This window comes from Melanostigma gelatinosum (genome assembly GCF_949748355.1).
Source record: "Melanostigma gelatinosum genome assembly, chromosome: 15".
NCBI classification, from domain to species: Eukaryota; Metazoa; Chordata; class Actinopteri; order Perciformes; family Zoarcidae; genus Melanostigma; species Melanostigma gelatinosum.
Genome location: NC_136648.1, coordinates 1,738,496 through 1,755,767, shown reverse-complemented (window position 1 = coordinate 1,755,767; position 17,272 = coordinate 1,738,496). Strand labels below are relative to the sequence as shown.

General features: G+C 44.7%; 1 protein-coding gene across 2 annotated transcripts in view; it reads left to right on the top strand.

Moving 5' to 3' along the window:
* The window catches only part of basp1 (brain abundant, membrane attached signal protein 1), a 35,818-nt gene extending 22,002 nt beyond the window's left edge, over positions 1 to 13,816 (top strand). The window contains exons 1-2 of one of the 2 annotated variants that reach the window (XM_079285467.1): positions 8,827 to 8,952; positions 11,987 to 13,816. In XM_079285467.1, the coding sequence (XP_079141593.1) occupies positions 12,003 to 12,656 (654 nt within the window). In that variant the 5' untranslated portion in view covers positions 8,827 to 8,952; positions 11,987 to 12,002 and the 3' untranslated portion in view covers positions 12,657 to 13,816. Of the gene's footprint in view, positions 1 to 8,826; positions 8,953 to 11,986 lie in introns of those variants that run through there. The other variant, XM_079285466.1, reaches the window with a different exon arrangement.
* The last annotated feature ends 3,456 nt before the right edge of the window (positions 13,817 to 17,272 follow it).

The window sequence follows — 17,272 nt, the reverse complement described above, 5'->3', positions numbered from 1 at the left end:
ACTCAAAGTGTGAAGCTGATGTGACCCAGACATCAGATGAGTGGATGAGTGGATGAGTGGAGACATCGTTACTAAACGACCATCCAGGAGCAGATCTTGTGCTCTGAATCGGGACGTGGAAGCTGTTTAATGCTTATTCAGTGTGTGTTTAATCTGTGTGCACTCAGACCTGCAGCACAGTCCGTCTGATTAGTTCTTCATGAACTTCACCATCTCCCAGTGCGGTCACTCCCTTCCACGACTGGACGGTTTGGTCCTTAATTGCTCTTGTACACTTAATTCAGAGAGAGCTTTTGCATTGTCTCCGTCTGTCTTCATCTCATACTTGGTTGTGTTTATGGCGTTATGGTTCTGCAGCGTTTGCTTGTGTTGCTCTTCTGCACGGTCTCGTGCCCAAAGGGAAAGTGCATTCAAATGAGAAGAGCCAGTGAAGCAGTGCAGCAGCGATCACTGCAGGGTTCAAAGAGTTTCTTTAGAAATGCTAATGAATCGATTTCTTATCTAATATGTGCTGATCTGCATGAATGTCCAGAACATAAATCTGAACATTGGATGAATCATGACATGAATGAAAAAATATGACAATGTTATGTTTAAATATGCAGATGAAGCATTTTCTAATGGTAACTTTTGGTGAATTTATGAGAAATCTAGACTCAGAAAGACAAAGTAGGAAAGTAATATTTCTCGACTTGTCTGAAAAGAAGACGAGTTATGGAAAGAAAACAGACCAAAATCTACGACGGTTGGCTCTGACTGGAAAATATAGACAATCTGTTTCCAGTTCTAGAAAAAACGTGATCAATTAATCAGTTATCTCATTTTTTTTAAGCAAAAATGTCACAAAATGTTTCCTTCTGATCCAATGTAATTTGACTTTAAGCCGAAAGCTGAAATGTTTTTTTCTCAAAATGAAGACTGAAGACTGATGGGTAGTTTGTTGACTCTGTCGGCTCATACAGCCGGTTGTGAACATAAGAGAACTGAGCGTGCTTCTAGTTTCTTCTTGTTAAAGTTCTCTAAAGATAAACTCAGGACCGACTCTTCAAACCGAGCGTTGCTACATACGTCCACGCTCGCTCTGCTGTAGCGGCTCTATTTCTACTCTTGGCAATCAGTATGATGTGGGTCAGGTGTGAGGAGCTGGAACACACACACACACACACACACACCTGAGCTCTTTACCTGGAATCACAAAGCTCCAGAGACCAACGGTTTGCATGAGCCCTGCTCACATGTTTACATGGATTAATGGAACAGCTTCAGAGCTTCTGCATCATCCATCAGGAAAGTATTGATAGTTTTAACTGCGGCTTCATTTGTGTTGTTCAAGCAATTCACAAAAAACACTGAAGTCAATACGTCACACATGTTTCTGAGGGCGTGTTGAAGATATGCGGCTGACTTTACCCATAAATCATTAAAGTCTACTTTGTGGATTTGTAGTATTTTATCTTCATAATGAGACTTTAAAGTTGTGTTGATCTCTGATGTTGGGTTGCACCAACAAGGACTCATTTTTAAACAATGTAGCATTTAGTGAAGGAGCCGAGGCCAAAAGCCTTTGAAGTGAATCAGCAGCTCTTAACAGTTCCCTTGTCTGCAACTCAATGTTTTGATTCATTGACTGACATAATTGTATGTTATAGAAACATGTTTTTATTTTGAGTCATTGCTAGTGACACATCCTCTCATTATTCAGAACAATCATTATTATAACGATAGAACAATACGTTCTCCTCTGAATGAACCGTATTCACGTCCTGTAGGACATCAGCTGCTGCTGAGTGTAGAGCAATGCATTGTGGGTATTCTGCTGAAGCTTTGATGGCACCTGTTCGATCACTGAACGGCGCCTGAAAGTGTGACCTGGATGTGTCAGACAACAGCAAACTCTTCTTCACGTTCAGGAGAAACGAGGCCAGAGGCTTCGCTCGGTTCCACGATGAAACCCGATGGAAACGAGATATCGCAGGCTCAGAGCCGAGAGAACCCATGTTCTCTGTTACCACGGCAACAGTGTTTGCAATCAACAAAAGACGACATGACGGGAACTTCAGAAACACAAAGTTGACCTTGTTAATTCATCAGACGGGCTTTATTTACTTTGTCTTTTTCAGACAGTTTTCAACGAATTATGGAGTTTTTCACGGGCAGAATTTTACAGCTTTTTTTAGCTATTTGTGAAACACCAAAATGAATGTTTGTCTTAAAGAGATCAGCTTATTTAGACACATTTGACATAGTTTCCACTTCGCCTGGATCTGCGGAAAAATATTCAGCTTCTCATTATGACTTTTTTTAGTCATAATGAGAAGCTGAATTATTATCATGCTTTGTTTTCTTGGTGCATCATCTTCATGGTGTGTTTTTTAGTTAAACACGGTTTGTGCAGGAGGTATTCAGTCAAAAACTTGAATAATTGCAATTATCAAAAAGAACAATAATCTGTTTCCCAGGTCAAGAATAAACTCTCTCATTGATAAAATAGTTTGGTCCAGAAATCGACAGAAACTGGGGAAGTGAAGCGTCTGTGGTGAGTGACTCACATCCAGACGAACGTCTGCCTGCTCTGCAGACACGGAGGTCACGCGAGCGCTTTGAGGCTTGTTTTGCAGAGTGAAATGCCACCGAATCCACAGAGGAGGACGTGACCCGCTTCACTTCCCTGTTTTGTTTTGTCTGCCGTCGGTTTCCTCCGCAGCCAATGAAAGCGCTCGGAGAGATTTTGCGTTGAGTAGAAGAAGCGTCTCAAAGCGCCTCGTCGGCCTTCATCTCTGCTGAGTGCGTCCTCTGACTCGTAAGCAGCAGCTGAACACACAGCGGCTGCTGTCGGTCGCACCGCGTCCGATCAATAACCATCTCTGGCCCAGGAGTCCGCCAAGCTCTGCCAATCTGAGGATTGACCCTCTAAACACCCGTGTGCGTGTGTTTATTTATGCCTCTGAATGTGTGTTTACCATTAGCTTGAATGCACATTGCTGTGTGTGTGTGTGTGTGTCTGTGTGTGTGTGTGTGTGTGTGTTCAGCCTGAGGCCAGAATCCGTAGTGGGCCGTCTGTGTGCACTCTGGGTAATTGGACGGCTCTCCAGAACAAAGCCATGACTTTGTTTGGATCCCTTCCTGCTTCAGGAAAAAAATCCCCGTTTCTTTTTATCCGTTTTTAGCATAGCAGCTAAGTCGATGCACCATTTTAGTTCTTTTTTTCCATTTTCTATGGGATGGATTCTAACAGCGCTGGTGAACCCTTAACCTCTCATGTTGCGCCATCTTCAGGTCTGATAGCATTCCCATCAGCCTTGGCTCTACTTTGTGTTTAGGGCTTTGAGCAGGTGTTAGCATGCTAACATGCTAAACCTAGATGGTGCACATGGTAAACAGTTTACCTGCTGAAAGTCACCACATAAACACAGTCATGTGTTGGCATGCTGATGTAACCTTTTGTCTTAAAGCACCGGTGTGCTGTCGGCTCTTAGTCTGATAACATGAGTTAAACAAACCGATAATCATCGGGTGGTGTGATCACAGATTCATTCAGTAAAATCAGATGATCAACATGTGGTCTATCTCAGGCTATACGATATTCAGAGCATTGATATAGCAGCAAACAAGTATTTAATATGCAGTGCAGTAATGTGCACCTGAGCAGTTCATGAAGTCTCTCTCGCTCTGAGTGTTTTGTAATCCGAGTTTCTCTTCTTTTGTATAGCCGGTGTTAGCATGCGACATGAAATGCAATCTATTGGTTGTGTGTACACGGACAGGAATTGTCTGGTTTTTTTCGTGTCGCTCAGAATGAAAACAATGCAAATGGAAAGTCAATAACGATCCTTATTCGTGATCTACGTGACTAAGCAACAGTCCTGACGTAGTTTATAATATCCAAAAATACAGCTATTGGTGGAGGGTGGGGAGCTGGATGATTCCAACAAACCGGACTTTCAACCAGAAGACTGCTGTTCGACGCCACGTTGTGGTTTTACGGTCGTGGTTTTGTTGCCTAAAGTCAATTTTAGTTCACGCAACATCGCAAAAGAAAGAAAAGTCGCTCCGAGGAACACGACAAAAAACGGACAACTCGTGTCCCTGCACACAAAACCAATAGGTTGCATTTCGTGACTATTTCACGAACTGCCATGAGAAGGTGTCGGATGGCGTCGTTCAGACGGACAGTGCCCACCCTCCGGTTCCCCCACAGGTCAGCACTGTTAACTCGGTCAGCGCTGTTGTCATGTTCTGCACTGTTAGCGTCGTTAGCTGCTAGCCGTCGGCATGCTGAGAGCCGCATGGAGGCAATCTCCTGATCATAGAGGTGCTCTGAAGTTTGAATTTAACAGCTTTAACTTCATATCACTTTATTTGCTTTTAGTTAGTTAATATAAATGTATTATTTTGGTAATTAAAACCGGTGGAAAGGTGGAATTGTTTGCAACAGTGTATGGCTTCATGGGAAACATAAATTTCTCCATGTAGCAGCTAAAACATGTTGATTCTCCTGTTTAATGTCATTAGATTTTTATTTTAAAAGGTACATTAATCAACAGTCAAGCAAATGTAAGAGTGGTAGTGGAGTTAGCTGAAAAGGCATTTTTCTGTGGCCTGAAGGTGTTTACTGTTGGACAGAAATAGCTGCTGCCAGCTGCGAGCTGCGACACGGGGGACCATGTGCTGCCTTCATCCGACGCTACACTCTGAGCCTGCTACTGTAGCCTGAAATCCACTTGCAGCGCTACGGCTTCAGGCTGGAATACAAGCGCAGAGTGTGTGGTGGGAGTGGAAAGAGAAGAGAATGCTTTGGCATCATCTCTGGCTCTGATGCCGTGAGGTTTGCCAGCGTTTCGTAGAGCTACGTTTTAAAATAGTAGAATTAGAACGTGACTTTGTGAGAGTTTCACCTCCTGAAAACATCGTCGTGGACTCACATCTGTCGTTTCAGCTCGTTGAATATTTGAACTCCCAGCATCCTTTGCTCCTCGCGTGTGTGTGTGTGTGTGTGTGTGTGTGGGGGCCAAATTTTCTGCTCCAGTTTTCCAGCCTGTCCGCTCAGCCTGCTGCACTTTGGTGGAACGGACTCGTCTTGAATCAGCCAGCTGGACGGCAGCAGCAGCAGGAAGTGTTCAGGCCTGCGTTATGAGAACTGAACTGTTCTTCGGTGCACAACAGTCGGTGCTTCCTGTCTCGTCAGTGTTTGGTGCTTATACACAAACCAAAATCTAAAAAATGAAACCTTGGCGAACAGAATTGTCAGTAACTCCCCACAAAGCGTCTATTTGACATTTATGTTTGTGTACAAACAAGATGCATAAACACAGATATTTATGTCACAGAACATGTAAATGTGCACATTTATTAGGGTTTGCTGCAGGTATGCATGCTTTAAAACTGGAAAGGAACGCATCGCAGGGAAGCTCCGGTCTGAGAATCGGAGAGCTGCAGCAGCTGAACGAGCTGGTTGTTTAGTGGCTGTAGATCAGGTCAGTAACGCTGTGATGAGGCAGAACTGATTTAAAATGGAGGTCAGGGTGACACGGGAGGGGAAGGTGGGTTGTGGCCTCAGACTGGATTCAGAATGGGACATCTCTGCCAGCGTCCCTCCAAAACCATGTTTCTCCCCAAATGTCATCTTTCAGGAACAGAGGAACAGTGCTGCTAATGCCAAGTCATGCATTTTTGATTCATTCTCCTTCCAGCCAGGTTTATTTTTATGGGTCAGTATCGCATGTACTGCCCCCTCGGTTCAGTTTGTTTCCACACAGAAGTGAAACCAAAAAGCATCAATGAAACCAGGCGAGAACGTTCACTCAGCTCAGCCGAGAAGAAAAAATCAAAACCAAATCCCTCAAGATGTTTGACACACTTGGACTACATATTTATGGGCTCTTCAAAATGTCAGATGCGGTGGATTTGAGGACCACGTGCCATGGAGGTAAAGAGGTGGAATACATTGGCCGAACCTGGGAGCCCGCCGTCTGGTGATGCTTTCCACTTTGATTGGTTTAAAATGAACTCGTAACTGGCTAGTTGCAAAACAATCTCAACTCCAGCTCTAGTCTCGCATCTCAGGTCGCCAGTTGGACTGTGAACAATGAGCAGCGCACGGAAGAGGAAGTCCTTTCCCGGATATCCGCTGGCTCCACCGGAACCCCGGATATAAAGCCCTTTACCCCCGGAGACTTATCCGTCATCAGACCGATGGCCGATGGGTTCTGAGATTGGGCATCTACAGGCTATGACCTCGTCACTCCCCAACAGGACGGCCCAATAATGTCACTGCAAATCTCTTTCCAGGATAGCAGGAACATGGTGGCTTGTTTTGTTGCTCCTTTGCAGCCAGTGTGGGTGGTCGTTCTCTCTGTAGCCTTGCTCACATGGCCATGATCTGAAGCCATGATCTGAAGATGGTTCTGCATTTTTTTGTGCACGCTTCAAAATGGGCTCTAAAGGCATTTCCTGTAGTAAAGACCTGCTGCTGGACTTCTTCCTTTGTGTGGAGGGTAAACAAGCTTTTCATGACCGAAGGTCCTGAACCCAAACTGTAGTTGGTGCTCCTGCAGCTCCTCCTGCTTTCTGCTTTCAAGTCGATTTTCCAATGGCAAAGGAAAGGGAGTGAGAGCGTCCTAGCAGGCCGGGGAGTCGGGCAGTGACAGCTTTAACCTTTAACGTGCCATCATGGACGGCAGGAACACAGCAACCTGCCAGGCCGGGCTCACCACTGCTCAGGGAGCCAGGGATGTACTAGGACCCCCGGACCTCCTGGAGACCTCCATCTGCCGGACCAGAGAAACAGGAGAAAAGGATTATTACAGAGAGGAAGCTGAGATCATACATTGACAGAGACGAATACAATATCTTCACTTTTTACACAGACCTCTTTAATCATGACAAAGCTGAGGAGTCAGCGAAAGGCCACTTTTTGTGTGGCAAACAATTCACATATTGCAGACACAGAGCAACATTAGCATCCATTTGAAAGTTGCTTGCTTTTGGAGATGATTGCAATTAAATAATGGAGCAAAATATCTGGCTCTTTATCAGCGTAGTGAGGAAGGAGGAATTACTGCAGAGAGAAGACAGAGCGAGGCAGAGAGACGGTTGAAAGAGAGCTGAGCAGTGGCGTCGGTGTGGGCGAGTGACTGATGACGCACCAGAGAAAGTGAGACTTTGAGAAAGAACTCTGACAATAACTCATCCATCTGTTCCTTCAGGGAGCTTTGCTCATCTTACATCGTTCTCCCCCTTTTCGACTCACCAGACACAAACTTCATCGTCGATTAATAACGTTGTATAAATACTTCTTCACTGAGCGCCACTGTTGACTGATCAATCATGTGATTTGTTGACTCAGCAGCTTGTGGGGTTGAGGGATTGGAGCGTCGGTGGTTGAGGGAGGCAACTGCTGAACACAGTGGGAAGAAGTGGTGTTAATCTTGTGCTTGTGCGCTCTCAGGGAAAATAAATGGACCGTAGAAAGATTTCACTGAGGTCTTTAAAGATTGCATTTAAAAAACGGGGTGAGTGCAGATTGTTTAAGGAGTCTTGGTGGTGACGAAACCTCAAATGATTAGGGAACTCGTTAAATTGCAACAAGTCTTCCCTCAAATGGGAGCGTGTCAATGTTCCCTCAGCTTTATGTTTCCTCAATGGTATGTTCCCTCAGTCCTATGTTCCCTCAACCCAATGTTCCCTCAGCCCTATGTTCCCTCAGTCCTATGTTCCCACAATCCTGTTTCTTCAACTTCATCTTCCCTCAGCCATTTGTTCCCTATGCCCTATAAATCCTACGTTCCCTATGTTTTTAACTTGGGGCTGAGGGAACATTGGGCCTAATTTGCATGGGGGGAAAGTCGAGGCGCTTGAGGAACTTGGGCTAAAGGAACAAAAGGCTGACTCCCACAAAATCACAGAACGGGTAAAAATAAGCTTTCTAGGTTAACATTGTTGATGGTTAAAATAAACCAGTTAGCTGTTGGTTGGAGATGAAAACCCTCTTAATTAAATTGAACCCTGAAAAGAGGTCCAACGTGTTTGTGCAGGGCCGGGAATAAAAGGACAAATGTGAGACTGGCGGGTGGATTTTCTTTTTTTCACAAAATAAGAGATTTGTAAATGGCAGAGCAGCCTGGGTCGGGGAACGAGAACAGATTTCACAGTGATTGAGATCAGGGATTTACACGGTTAGAAGATTAGCTTCTTACTGCAGTCACAATGAAACTGTGTCCAAAAGGATTCAGACACTTGATTCCAAATCCTAACGGGTACGTTTGAAAGGTCAAGAAATCCATTTAACTTCATGAATGTAAAGATGAAGTGATAGGAACGATGTCTGTGGGTGTTACGGGACATTTCCTCATCTCCTCGTGGTTGGATTTCTTTTCCTCAAGTCGTCTCATTAAGGAATTTAACACGTTCAACTCATTTTAAGGCCTTTTTTAAGACCCTTTTCAACTAATTTTCCGAGGCTCTGGGTAGATAAACCTGTGTTCTGCCTGGCACTGCTGCCATTGTTCTTGTGAAGTGATGCTGGAAGTCCACAGCTGGCCGATCAGACTCCCTTTTGTGCTTCCCTGACTGCAGTTTGCAGGTCAAATTAAGTCTTTTGTGCGACCCAGAGCATTTCCTCCAGGTTGTCTCGGCCCTGCCCCGGCTCTTCAAACACTGAAACCACACGCCCGGCAGCGAGAAAGCGTGCCGTTGGTTGAAAGGAAGCCATTGTCTGCTCAGATGATTGTGAGTCATTGTACTGGCAGCGCAAGCCAGGAGTCAAATGGTGTGACGCAGCAGAGAGACCTCCATTGTGGCCGTATAAAGCTGGCAGACACTGGCAGACACCGACCGGTGGACGTTCGGAGGGACTTCTGCATGATCAGTGGAGTAATTCAGTCGTCGGCGTCGAGGCGATTAACATTTTGAGTGGATCCACCGCCGGCTCTGTCCCGTCCTCAGGGCGACTCTGTGAGTAGCAGGACGTCTCTGGTGCTCGGCTTTGTTTGGCAGGAAAAGGTCACGGCTGCTGTCGGAGACGTTGTGACAGATTTCAAATGAACAGATTGAACACATAGATGTTTGTGTCGACCACATTAATGAGGAAGAATCTCAAGGTTTTTATGAAATCACCACATTTGAAAAGATGATTTTGAGAGATTCTGATTAATGGCAAAGAGGCCAATTTATTTCAAAATGCCATAAATACGAGTCGAATAATCATGTTTGTTTAACCTGAGACCGGAGTTATTTTTATTGCTCATAACTTCATAACTAATTTCATGGACAATAGAAAAAATCCATTTAACGTTGAACTTGATTTGACATTGGTCAGCAGGACGTGGCGTGTGCTTTATGAATTGCACAATACAAGTAAAATGGGAAAATGCATGGAAGAATTGAAGTAACTGCTAAATGTTACAGTTAACACGAGTTCAGATTTAGGGTTCATATGGGCAGAAATAATCGGTCCCATTTGAAGACAGTTAAAACTATATATAAGAAATGTATATTAGGAATAAGTTGTTTTTCCCAATATGTAGAAGTGTAGAGACGTTTCTTTGGTTTAGATCCACGAAAATTTGGATCAACGCACAATTTTCAAAGGGATTTCGTAACACGGTGAGGCCCTTTGGAACACCCTCACTATTTCTGTCACTTCGAGCCTTTAGATGCAGCTTCGGATATCAAAAATCTAAATGTGAGGCGAGTGTGTTTTGAGATAAAGTGTGCGCCTCTTTCTTGTCATAAATCTAAGATTGTTGCTTTTTTCAGTGACAGTAAATAAACACTTAAAGTATTTCCTTGTCAAAATACTGTCCTGGTTGGAAAACGGATCTTTAGATTTCAGAGTCTTCTTTTTCTCCAGTCTGCAGAAGTTTGGAGATTCAGAGGCAGGATTTAAAACACGCACAGCACTTTTATTCTGGCTTTTCCTGAGTTTTTTGGCATTTTTATGCATCAACGTACAGACTTCATATTTCAAACAACGAATGGTTCCGTTCTTCAGTCTTTGCTCCCAATAAGCCTGATTTGTTGTGGTGTTGAAGTCCTCTCCCCCACCGAGGAGACAGATGGTGTGTGTGTGTGTGTGTGTGTGTGTGTGTGTGTGTGTGTGTGTGTGTGTGTGTGTGTGTGTGTGTGTGTGTGTGTGTGTGTGTGTGTGTGTGTGTGTGTGTGTGTGTGTGTGTGTGTGTGTGTGTGTGTGTGTGTGTGTGTGTGTCCCATACCGTGCTATCTGCAATGACTGTCTCCCTGCAGCTCTTAATCACATGAAATGGAGTCATTGTACACGTAGCACTACAGATCCCAGGATTTCGTGTAGTTTGCAGAATAAAACGGAATGTTTTACATGTTTCATATCTACAGCCGTTTGGCAACACATTGTCAATCCCAGCTCGCCAAAAACTGAAGCTTGGTCGGTGGCCCTCCGCTTTACAACGCGCTCCAGATCAACGTCTCCTCATACAGTTTGTTTGATATGTTATGATAAGTTACACCACATTGTTCATGTGTTTTTCTCAACAACTCCAGTAACGCGTGTCCATTTCCGCTTGTTACATAAATACAGTCTTTCAAAATAAACTTCTGTCTCCACAGGAACTCTGTAACTACTTCGTTAGGTTTAGGAAGAGTTTGTGGTTTGGGTTGAACTACCAACAGAAGGTACCTGAGAGATGAAACGTTGACTTCTCGTTTCACACGGGGAACAGACAGCGGCCTCCTTGATGGAAACATGCCGTTTGCCTCCCCGCCCGCCAGCACAGTGTGTCCTTTCACGCTCTTTATACTTCCTCGTTCACGGTTACGTGGATAACATACGAAATCATTTCGTGGGACATCTACGAATTACGGCGCATTCTTTTTCTGTTTGTGCTCGCATACAGTCTCTTTGTGCGTAACAGAAGTAGGCTGGCTTTATTATGCGAGTACGTAACAGGATTACAGTCACACTTTAGGTGACACGGACAGCGGTCTCCTCTGTGAAAGTCCTGTGTTAGTTTGAACCATCAATCTATTTACAACAAACATCTTCAAGCCGAGCCTCAGTGGTATCACTTTGGGCGGATAGTTTTGGTTTTTAGTCGCCGAGGTTTAGAGACACGGATTCTGAAAGCAGATGTTTGTGTTGAATCATTAATAACCTCAAGCACATTTTAATTTACATCTCGGAGACCAATGCTGCTGTGTAAGAAATACATTTTTACATTGTTACACTGCTAAATGGTTAAATAAGTTCATCAGGGAATGTCATTATTCCCTGGATTAGGTTCACTGGTGACGTTTGTTCCACAAGTAGCTCCAATGCACAAGTAGCATGTAAAAGGTATGAAACTGTATTAAACTGTATTCCCTCCATCTCTGGAGCCACAGCAGTCATTAAGGGAATCAGACAAATGGATTTGACAGGTTGTCTCAGTAACGGATATTTTAATTTCCTCCTGCTCTTGGCAGTCAGCCGTCCTAATGAGAAGTTCTTAATGTGAGAGGTGAAGAAGGAGAAAGTGCTGAGCGTCTCCAGGAGAATGAAGGAAGAACATCAGACAGATTCAGACTGCTCGTCCTCTTTCCATTCGGTTTTCTTCTCCGTGGTGTTTGAACTCTTCATGTTTGAATAAGCTCTGAGAGAGGAAACCTCCTGCTGGGAGGTTCTCCGAGGACCATGTGCTTCACTTTGGGAGAAATATGCAATTTGGGAGATGTTGCATGAATGCATGGCTGTTGCATAAGACTTCTATGAGCTTCTTCTTCTTGCTCTCTTCCTTTATGAAAGCTTATGCACGGATGTCAGAAGTATGTACGATGACTCCTCTTCATCAAAAACATCTTCAGAAGAAGAGCATTGCTCGAAACATCACTGTCATTTGTGGTCATTTTGCAGTTGTTGCTCACTCTTGAACGTTTGTTTTGTGTAGAATGTGCGAGCTTCTTCTCGTACTTCATCAAAGTGAATGATTCTGTTTCTATAACACTAAAAGACATTTATCTTTCCCTTCTGTTACAGAGGCCAGAGATCCAAAATGGGAGGCAAGCTCAGCAAAAAGAAGAAGGGATACAACGTAAACGATGACAAGGCCAAAGACAAGGATGCCAAAGCCGAGGGGGCGTCTGCCGAGGAGAGCGAAGCACCAAAAGACAACAAAGACGAGGCCCCGGCTGCGACCGACGCTAAGGAGGTAGCGAACGACACGGCGGCCAAGGAGGCGCCGGCAGCAGACGCTGCAGCGCCCAAGGAGGATGAAAAGAACGCCACTCCCGCCGCCAAGGAGCCCGAGAAACCTGCCGCCAACGCAGAGCCGAAAACAGAGGCGCCCAAGAGCGCGGAGCCCGCCAAGGCCGAGGAGAAACCGGCGGCCCCCGCCCCGGCCAAAGAATCGGCCCCTGCCGCAAAGGAGCCCGAGGCGAAGGCCGCGGCCCCTGCCCCGGCGGCGGAGAGTAAAGATGAGGCCGACGCCAAAAAGACTGAGGCCCCCGCGGCACCAGCAGCCAAAGCCGAGGCGGCCTCTGCTGACCCCGAGCCCACAGAGGCGGCGCCAGCGGCACCGGCGGCTCCCGCACCGGCGAAGGAGGCCGCCGCAGCCCCTAGTTCAACACCAGCCGCCGAGCCTCCCGCCAAGGAGGCGAACGCCACAGAGGCACCAAGCAAGGATCAAACCGTAGCAGTTCAAGATTAATGGACGGCTTCTTTTCGGAAATGAAAAATTAAAGTACCTAACTCAACGACGATGAAGATAAAAAAAGATGAAATTAACTAGCCCGCCCATATTATGATGATAACAATAATAATAATAATTGTAATGATAATGAATTGTTGATTGAGGAGGACTGGAGCAACCACCTGCAGATGATTATTGCTATTATTATTGTTATGTTTTACTCTATTTTTTTCTGCTGTAGTATTTGAACTTTGATACGAGTCTGTGTCGGCCATGTACGCCTCGCCATTCCACATCCACCATCCCTCTCCTTCATACGTCAAGACCTTTGACCTGACTCCCATCTCGGCTCTCGGTAGGCCTGCGGTCAAACATTCACCTGCAGCCGTCGCGCTCTCGGCCCGGTGTCTGCCGTTTTGTTGCGTTGCTACAGATTTCCCTCTTGGCGGTTAAACGCCACTTTCTCTAGACGGCAACATTTGACCCTTCGTGAGGACTGAGAACGCTCGGGCTTCCTGAGACATTTCAGAGGTTGAACGAAGCAGACTTTGCAGAGCAAAACACATTCTCAGACGTATCAATCAGTCGTAGGAATTTTTTCAGATAACCTTCTAGATTTTGTACTGGAACCCTTAGGTATATTGTAAGTGAACTAAGAGGTTTTTTAACATTTGTAAAACACTTATAAAATCTGCAAAGCCTCGCTGAAATGATCCCCGAGTGTTCTTAGAAAGTCTGACTGAACTCTCTGATCCTCCAAACAAATCTGATGACAAATTAGAAATTTGGTTTTAGAAGACGTATCTACCGCTGACCTGGGTCACCTGGGTGAGCTCACGCCCTACACTTTGTTTGATCTCGCTTACAGCGCCAAGCTGGTGCTGTTCACTGCATCACCAGGAGAAAGTCGGGGGTGAAACCTCTTTTCTGTGATTGTCTTCTGTTTCTGGACTCGCATCCTTCACTTACCTGAGTACAAGTACACGTACTTGGATATACAGCAAGTCAAAGTCCTACTTTCTACTTCAGCCAAGGATTAGCAGCAAAATGTACTTAAGAAGTGAAAATATATTGTTACGGTTTGTTGATATAGTAGACAACGATGGAAATGTTGACGTGCCAACCACATGTCGGTGCCGTTCTAAAGAGAGTCACACAATTAGAGCACCCCCCCCCCCCCCAAAAAAAAATTCTAATTAAAGACCCTTCCACCAGTAGATCCCTGTTAAATTGGCATATAGTGTGAAACATCATCAGTAAACAGCGTGTCCTAAAGCAAACCTCACCAGTTTGGTGTCTAAGCGGGTGGAAAGCAGACGAGCTGCTCTGTGAACCCATGTAGCTCTTGAGACTCTCAGTCTGATCCCATCGAGGTGAATCAGAGGCATCTCCAACACTGTCGATCGACACCACGCTGTCATTATGGGATGGGAAGCCGTGCACATGAAACGGGAGCTTTTGATTTTGTCATTTTCACCCCTCATGCATTGTCCTTTACTTTTTAAATATATATATCTATATATCTATATATATATATAGATATATAGATATATCTATATATATATGACGTATGTGTACATAGATGCAGCGGGGGAAGAAAAAAGGTACGAACATGTTTTACTCATGTAGAGTCAGTATTACTGTCGAACAGCACTCCTGCATTGTCACATTTACTTTAAGGAGTGATAGTGAAGAACAAAGTTTACTCTTGTCACGCTTTAGGATCAGCAGAAAGGAAGGAAGCTTTATGCAGCTGAGTGATCAGTGAAATGTCGTCTTTTCTGGAGATTAATAGAAAGTCTCAGATAAATACGTCGGAGTAAAACTTACAAATTCTATTGGACTGAACACGAGTGTTTCACAAAGTGTAGGTCTCCGGTACGAGCGCCTTCAGATTATAATTAACTTGAGTGCTCGAGTAAATGTGCTTCCCTTGTTTCTACCTTTGCATATATGTAGATTTATACTGCATGTATATATATTTATTCATCTCAATCATCCATTTGCCAACTTTTCAGTTCCATCCGACTGACGCACAACGTTTTCCTCCCGGCACCGTTCAACCCGTAGCAGAAAGCACCGCTGGAGGAGCGTCGCTCCGTTCAGTTGTTCGTCCTCTCTTGACTCAGTAAATTGCATGTCCGTGGTTGGGTGAACCTGTAGTCCTGTCTTTTTGGTCAAGTGGAAAAAAAAAATAAAAAATTCTTTCTCAGTCTGCATCCGTGGCAACTACAGTTGATATTTTCATTCCGTGTCTCACGTCTGCTATCTCCACACCACACGCTCATTCAAGAACAAATGAAAAGAAGATATGGAAATTGATGCATTCAAAATTATATGTACTTGTATAAATGGTGCAACAGTAATAAAATGTAAGAAATTGACTGAAACTCGAGGATTTTGTGCAAGTCAACTTTTTTCCATGCACTCACAAGTTAACGAATCAAATATCGAGGTCAACTAATCCAAAGAAATTGCAAAAAGAATGTCTTGGTACCATCTGAATTCCTCTACGCTCCAACCCAGTTGGTTCCTACACCCTTAGAAAGTCATCCAAACGGCTTCTTCCTGAAGGGCTGAGGTTCTAACCAGAAGTATCTGCTCCTGAAGAACCCTTTTTGAAGAAGAGGGCTTTCATGGGTTCCATTAAGAACCCTTTCATCCAAAGCATCCTTGTTGGAAGAAAGAGTTCTTCAATGATTGTTGAAAGCATGACTTGAAGATGAAGACCTTTCCAGACCACACTCTCAAAAACTGATTCAGAACCAGGATTGTTGTGGGTTAAGTTGCATCAACCGTGGAACCTTTAGGGGCCTCTTGAGGAACCCCAGGTGAGCTCTAGTGGGAACCCTTGGAATATAAAAGGGTTCTCGCTAGAACCTGGTGTTTTGGTTCTCGTGGAAACCCTTGGAATAGAACAGTGTTCGCTATAGAACCCTTGGCTAGTTTTTAGATGAAAACCTTTGGATATAAACGGGGTCTCAGATAAACCCCCTGGGCGGGTTATGGAACAAGCTCCTGGAATATGAAAGGGATCTTGATAGAACCCCCTGGTGGGTTACATAGGACACCCTTGAAATATGAGAGGGTTCTTGGTTGCACTCCCTCGGTGGGTTCTGATGGAACCCCTTAAAAAAAGGGAGGTGAAGAAAGTGGTCGCTCAAGATCTAGACAGTGGTGCCAAACCAGAGTGAAAATGATGCTACTTCTACACCGCACTAATACACCAGCGTCTCAATGACATCACTCAGTGTGTGTACTTGCTCCTGCGTACTTGCAAATGCAATAGGCATTAAAACGGGCTGCTCATCATCTAGTTCTGAAGTGTGCTTTACCGTTACCTCTCGTAAGGGTAAACCCGCTTGGGCTCATCTGTGCAAAGTGCTTCTCAACAGTTGAACACTTGAACCGCCTGCTGGCACAGTTTCAGCAGCACTCAGCCTCGGAGCCATTAATACCAGCAGTTATGTTCGGGATACAAGCGTGAGTTGTGGGTTTAATCAGCGATGGGTTTACTGTCCACTGATGGATGGACAGACTGACGGTTCATACAGATCACGCACGGAGCACCTGAAGACCCCCACAAACCGTCTCTGAGGTTGTTGGCGCAACCAATAATTTCACTCCTCGCTATCACATGAAACAGGTCAACTTGTCGGCGACATCAGTCAGAAAGAGGAGGAACACGGAACGAAGCCTCGCAAGAGCGGACGATAGATGTCTTCACCTCTTCCTCTTACTCGTGGCCCTCCCTCTCCTCGCGGTGAGGGAGGGCCAGTAAATCAAGGACCTAATCTCTCTGCTGTGATTTACGCCCCCCCCCCCCGTGTCTTTACTCAGACCACAACAAGGCGAGATGAGAAGTGAGGCGGTACAGAAATAGGAACTGGATGAGATTTATCTCATGAACCCAAAACAAGACCTGATCATCAAACTCCAGATCAAATGTAATGACGTAATACTGGGCCGTTACAGACTTCCTGGGTAGTTGAACTACCGGCTGAATTGGATTATCTAAGCAGGAGCAGAAATATGCCGACACATTCTACTGCTACTTGAGACTATTTCCATCTGAAATAGAAATAAAATGACTTGTGTAAAGAGCACGTTTTTTCAGTAAATTCTAACAATATTGAACAAATGTTTGGTGTGTGGGCTGTTTGGCGGCGTGGCCATTGTCCTCATGACGTCCATAGAAAACATGATCCAGTTGGCGTCGTGTTTCCGTTAAAAGATATTTTCTTTTGCAAATTAGTCGTATATGAAAGGGATTCCTAGGAGACAGCGTGGGTTAGTGCAGAACGTTCAACACTTTAAAGTTATTGTTGAATAAAAGAGAGATGAACAGGGATTAACGAGTTCATAGAGACATGGAGATAAAGAGCAGAACGACAAGGATCCAGGTAATGTGCTAGATTTCAACCCTAGAAACACGACCACACACACACACACACACACACACACACACACACACACACACACTTCCTCGCTCTAACATTCAAACAGCCTGCTGCAGTGATATCGGCAGTTCTGACATTTCTATTTTTGTTTTTATTTGGAAACACTTGTGAAGCTCGGTCTGTCTTTCTGTCTGTCAGAAATATGAAAATGCTTAGAAGCAGAAGCTCTGACCT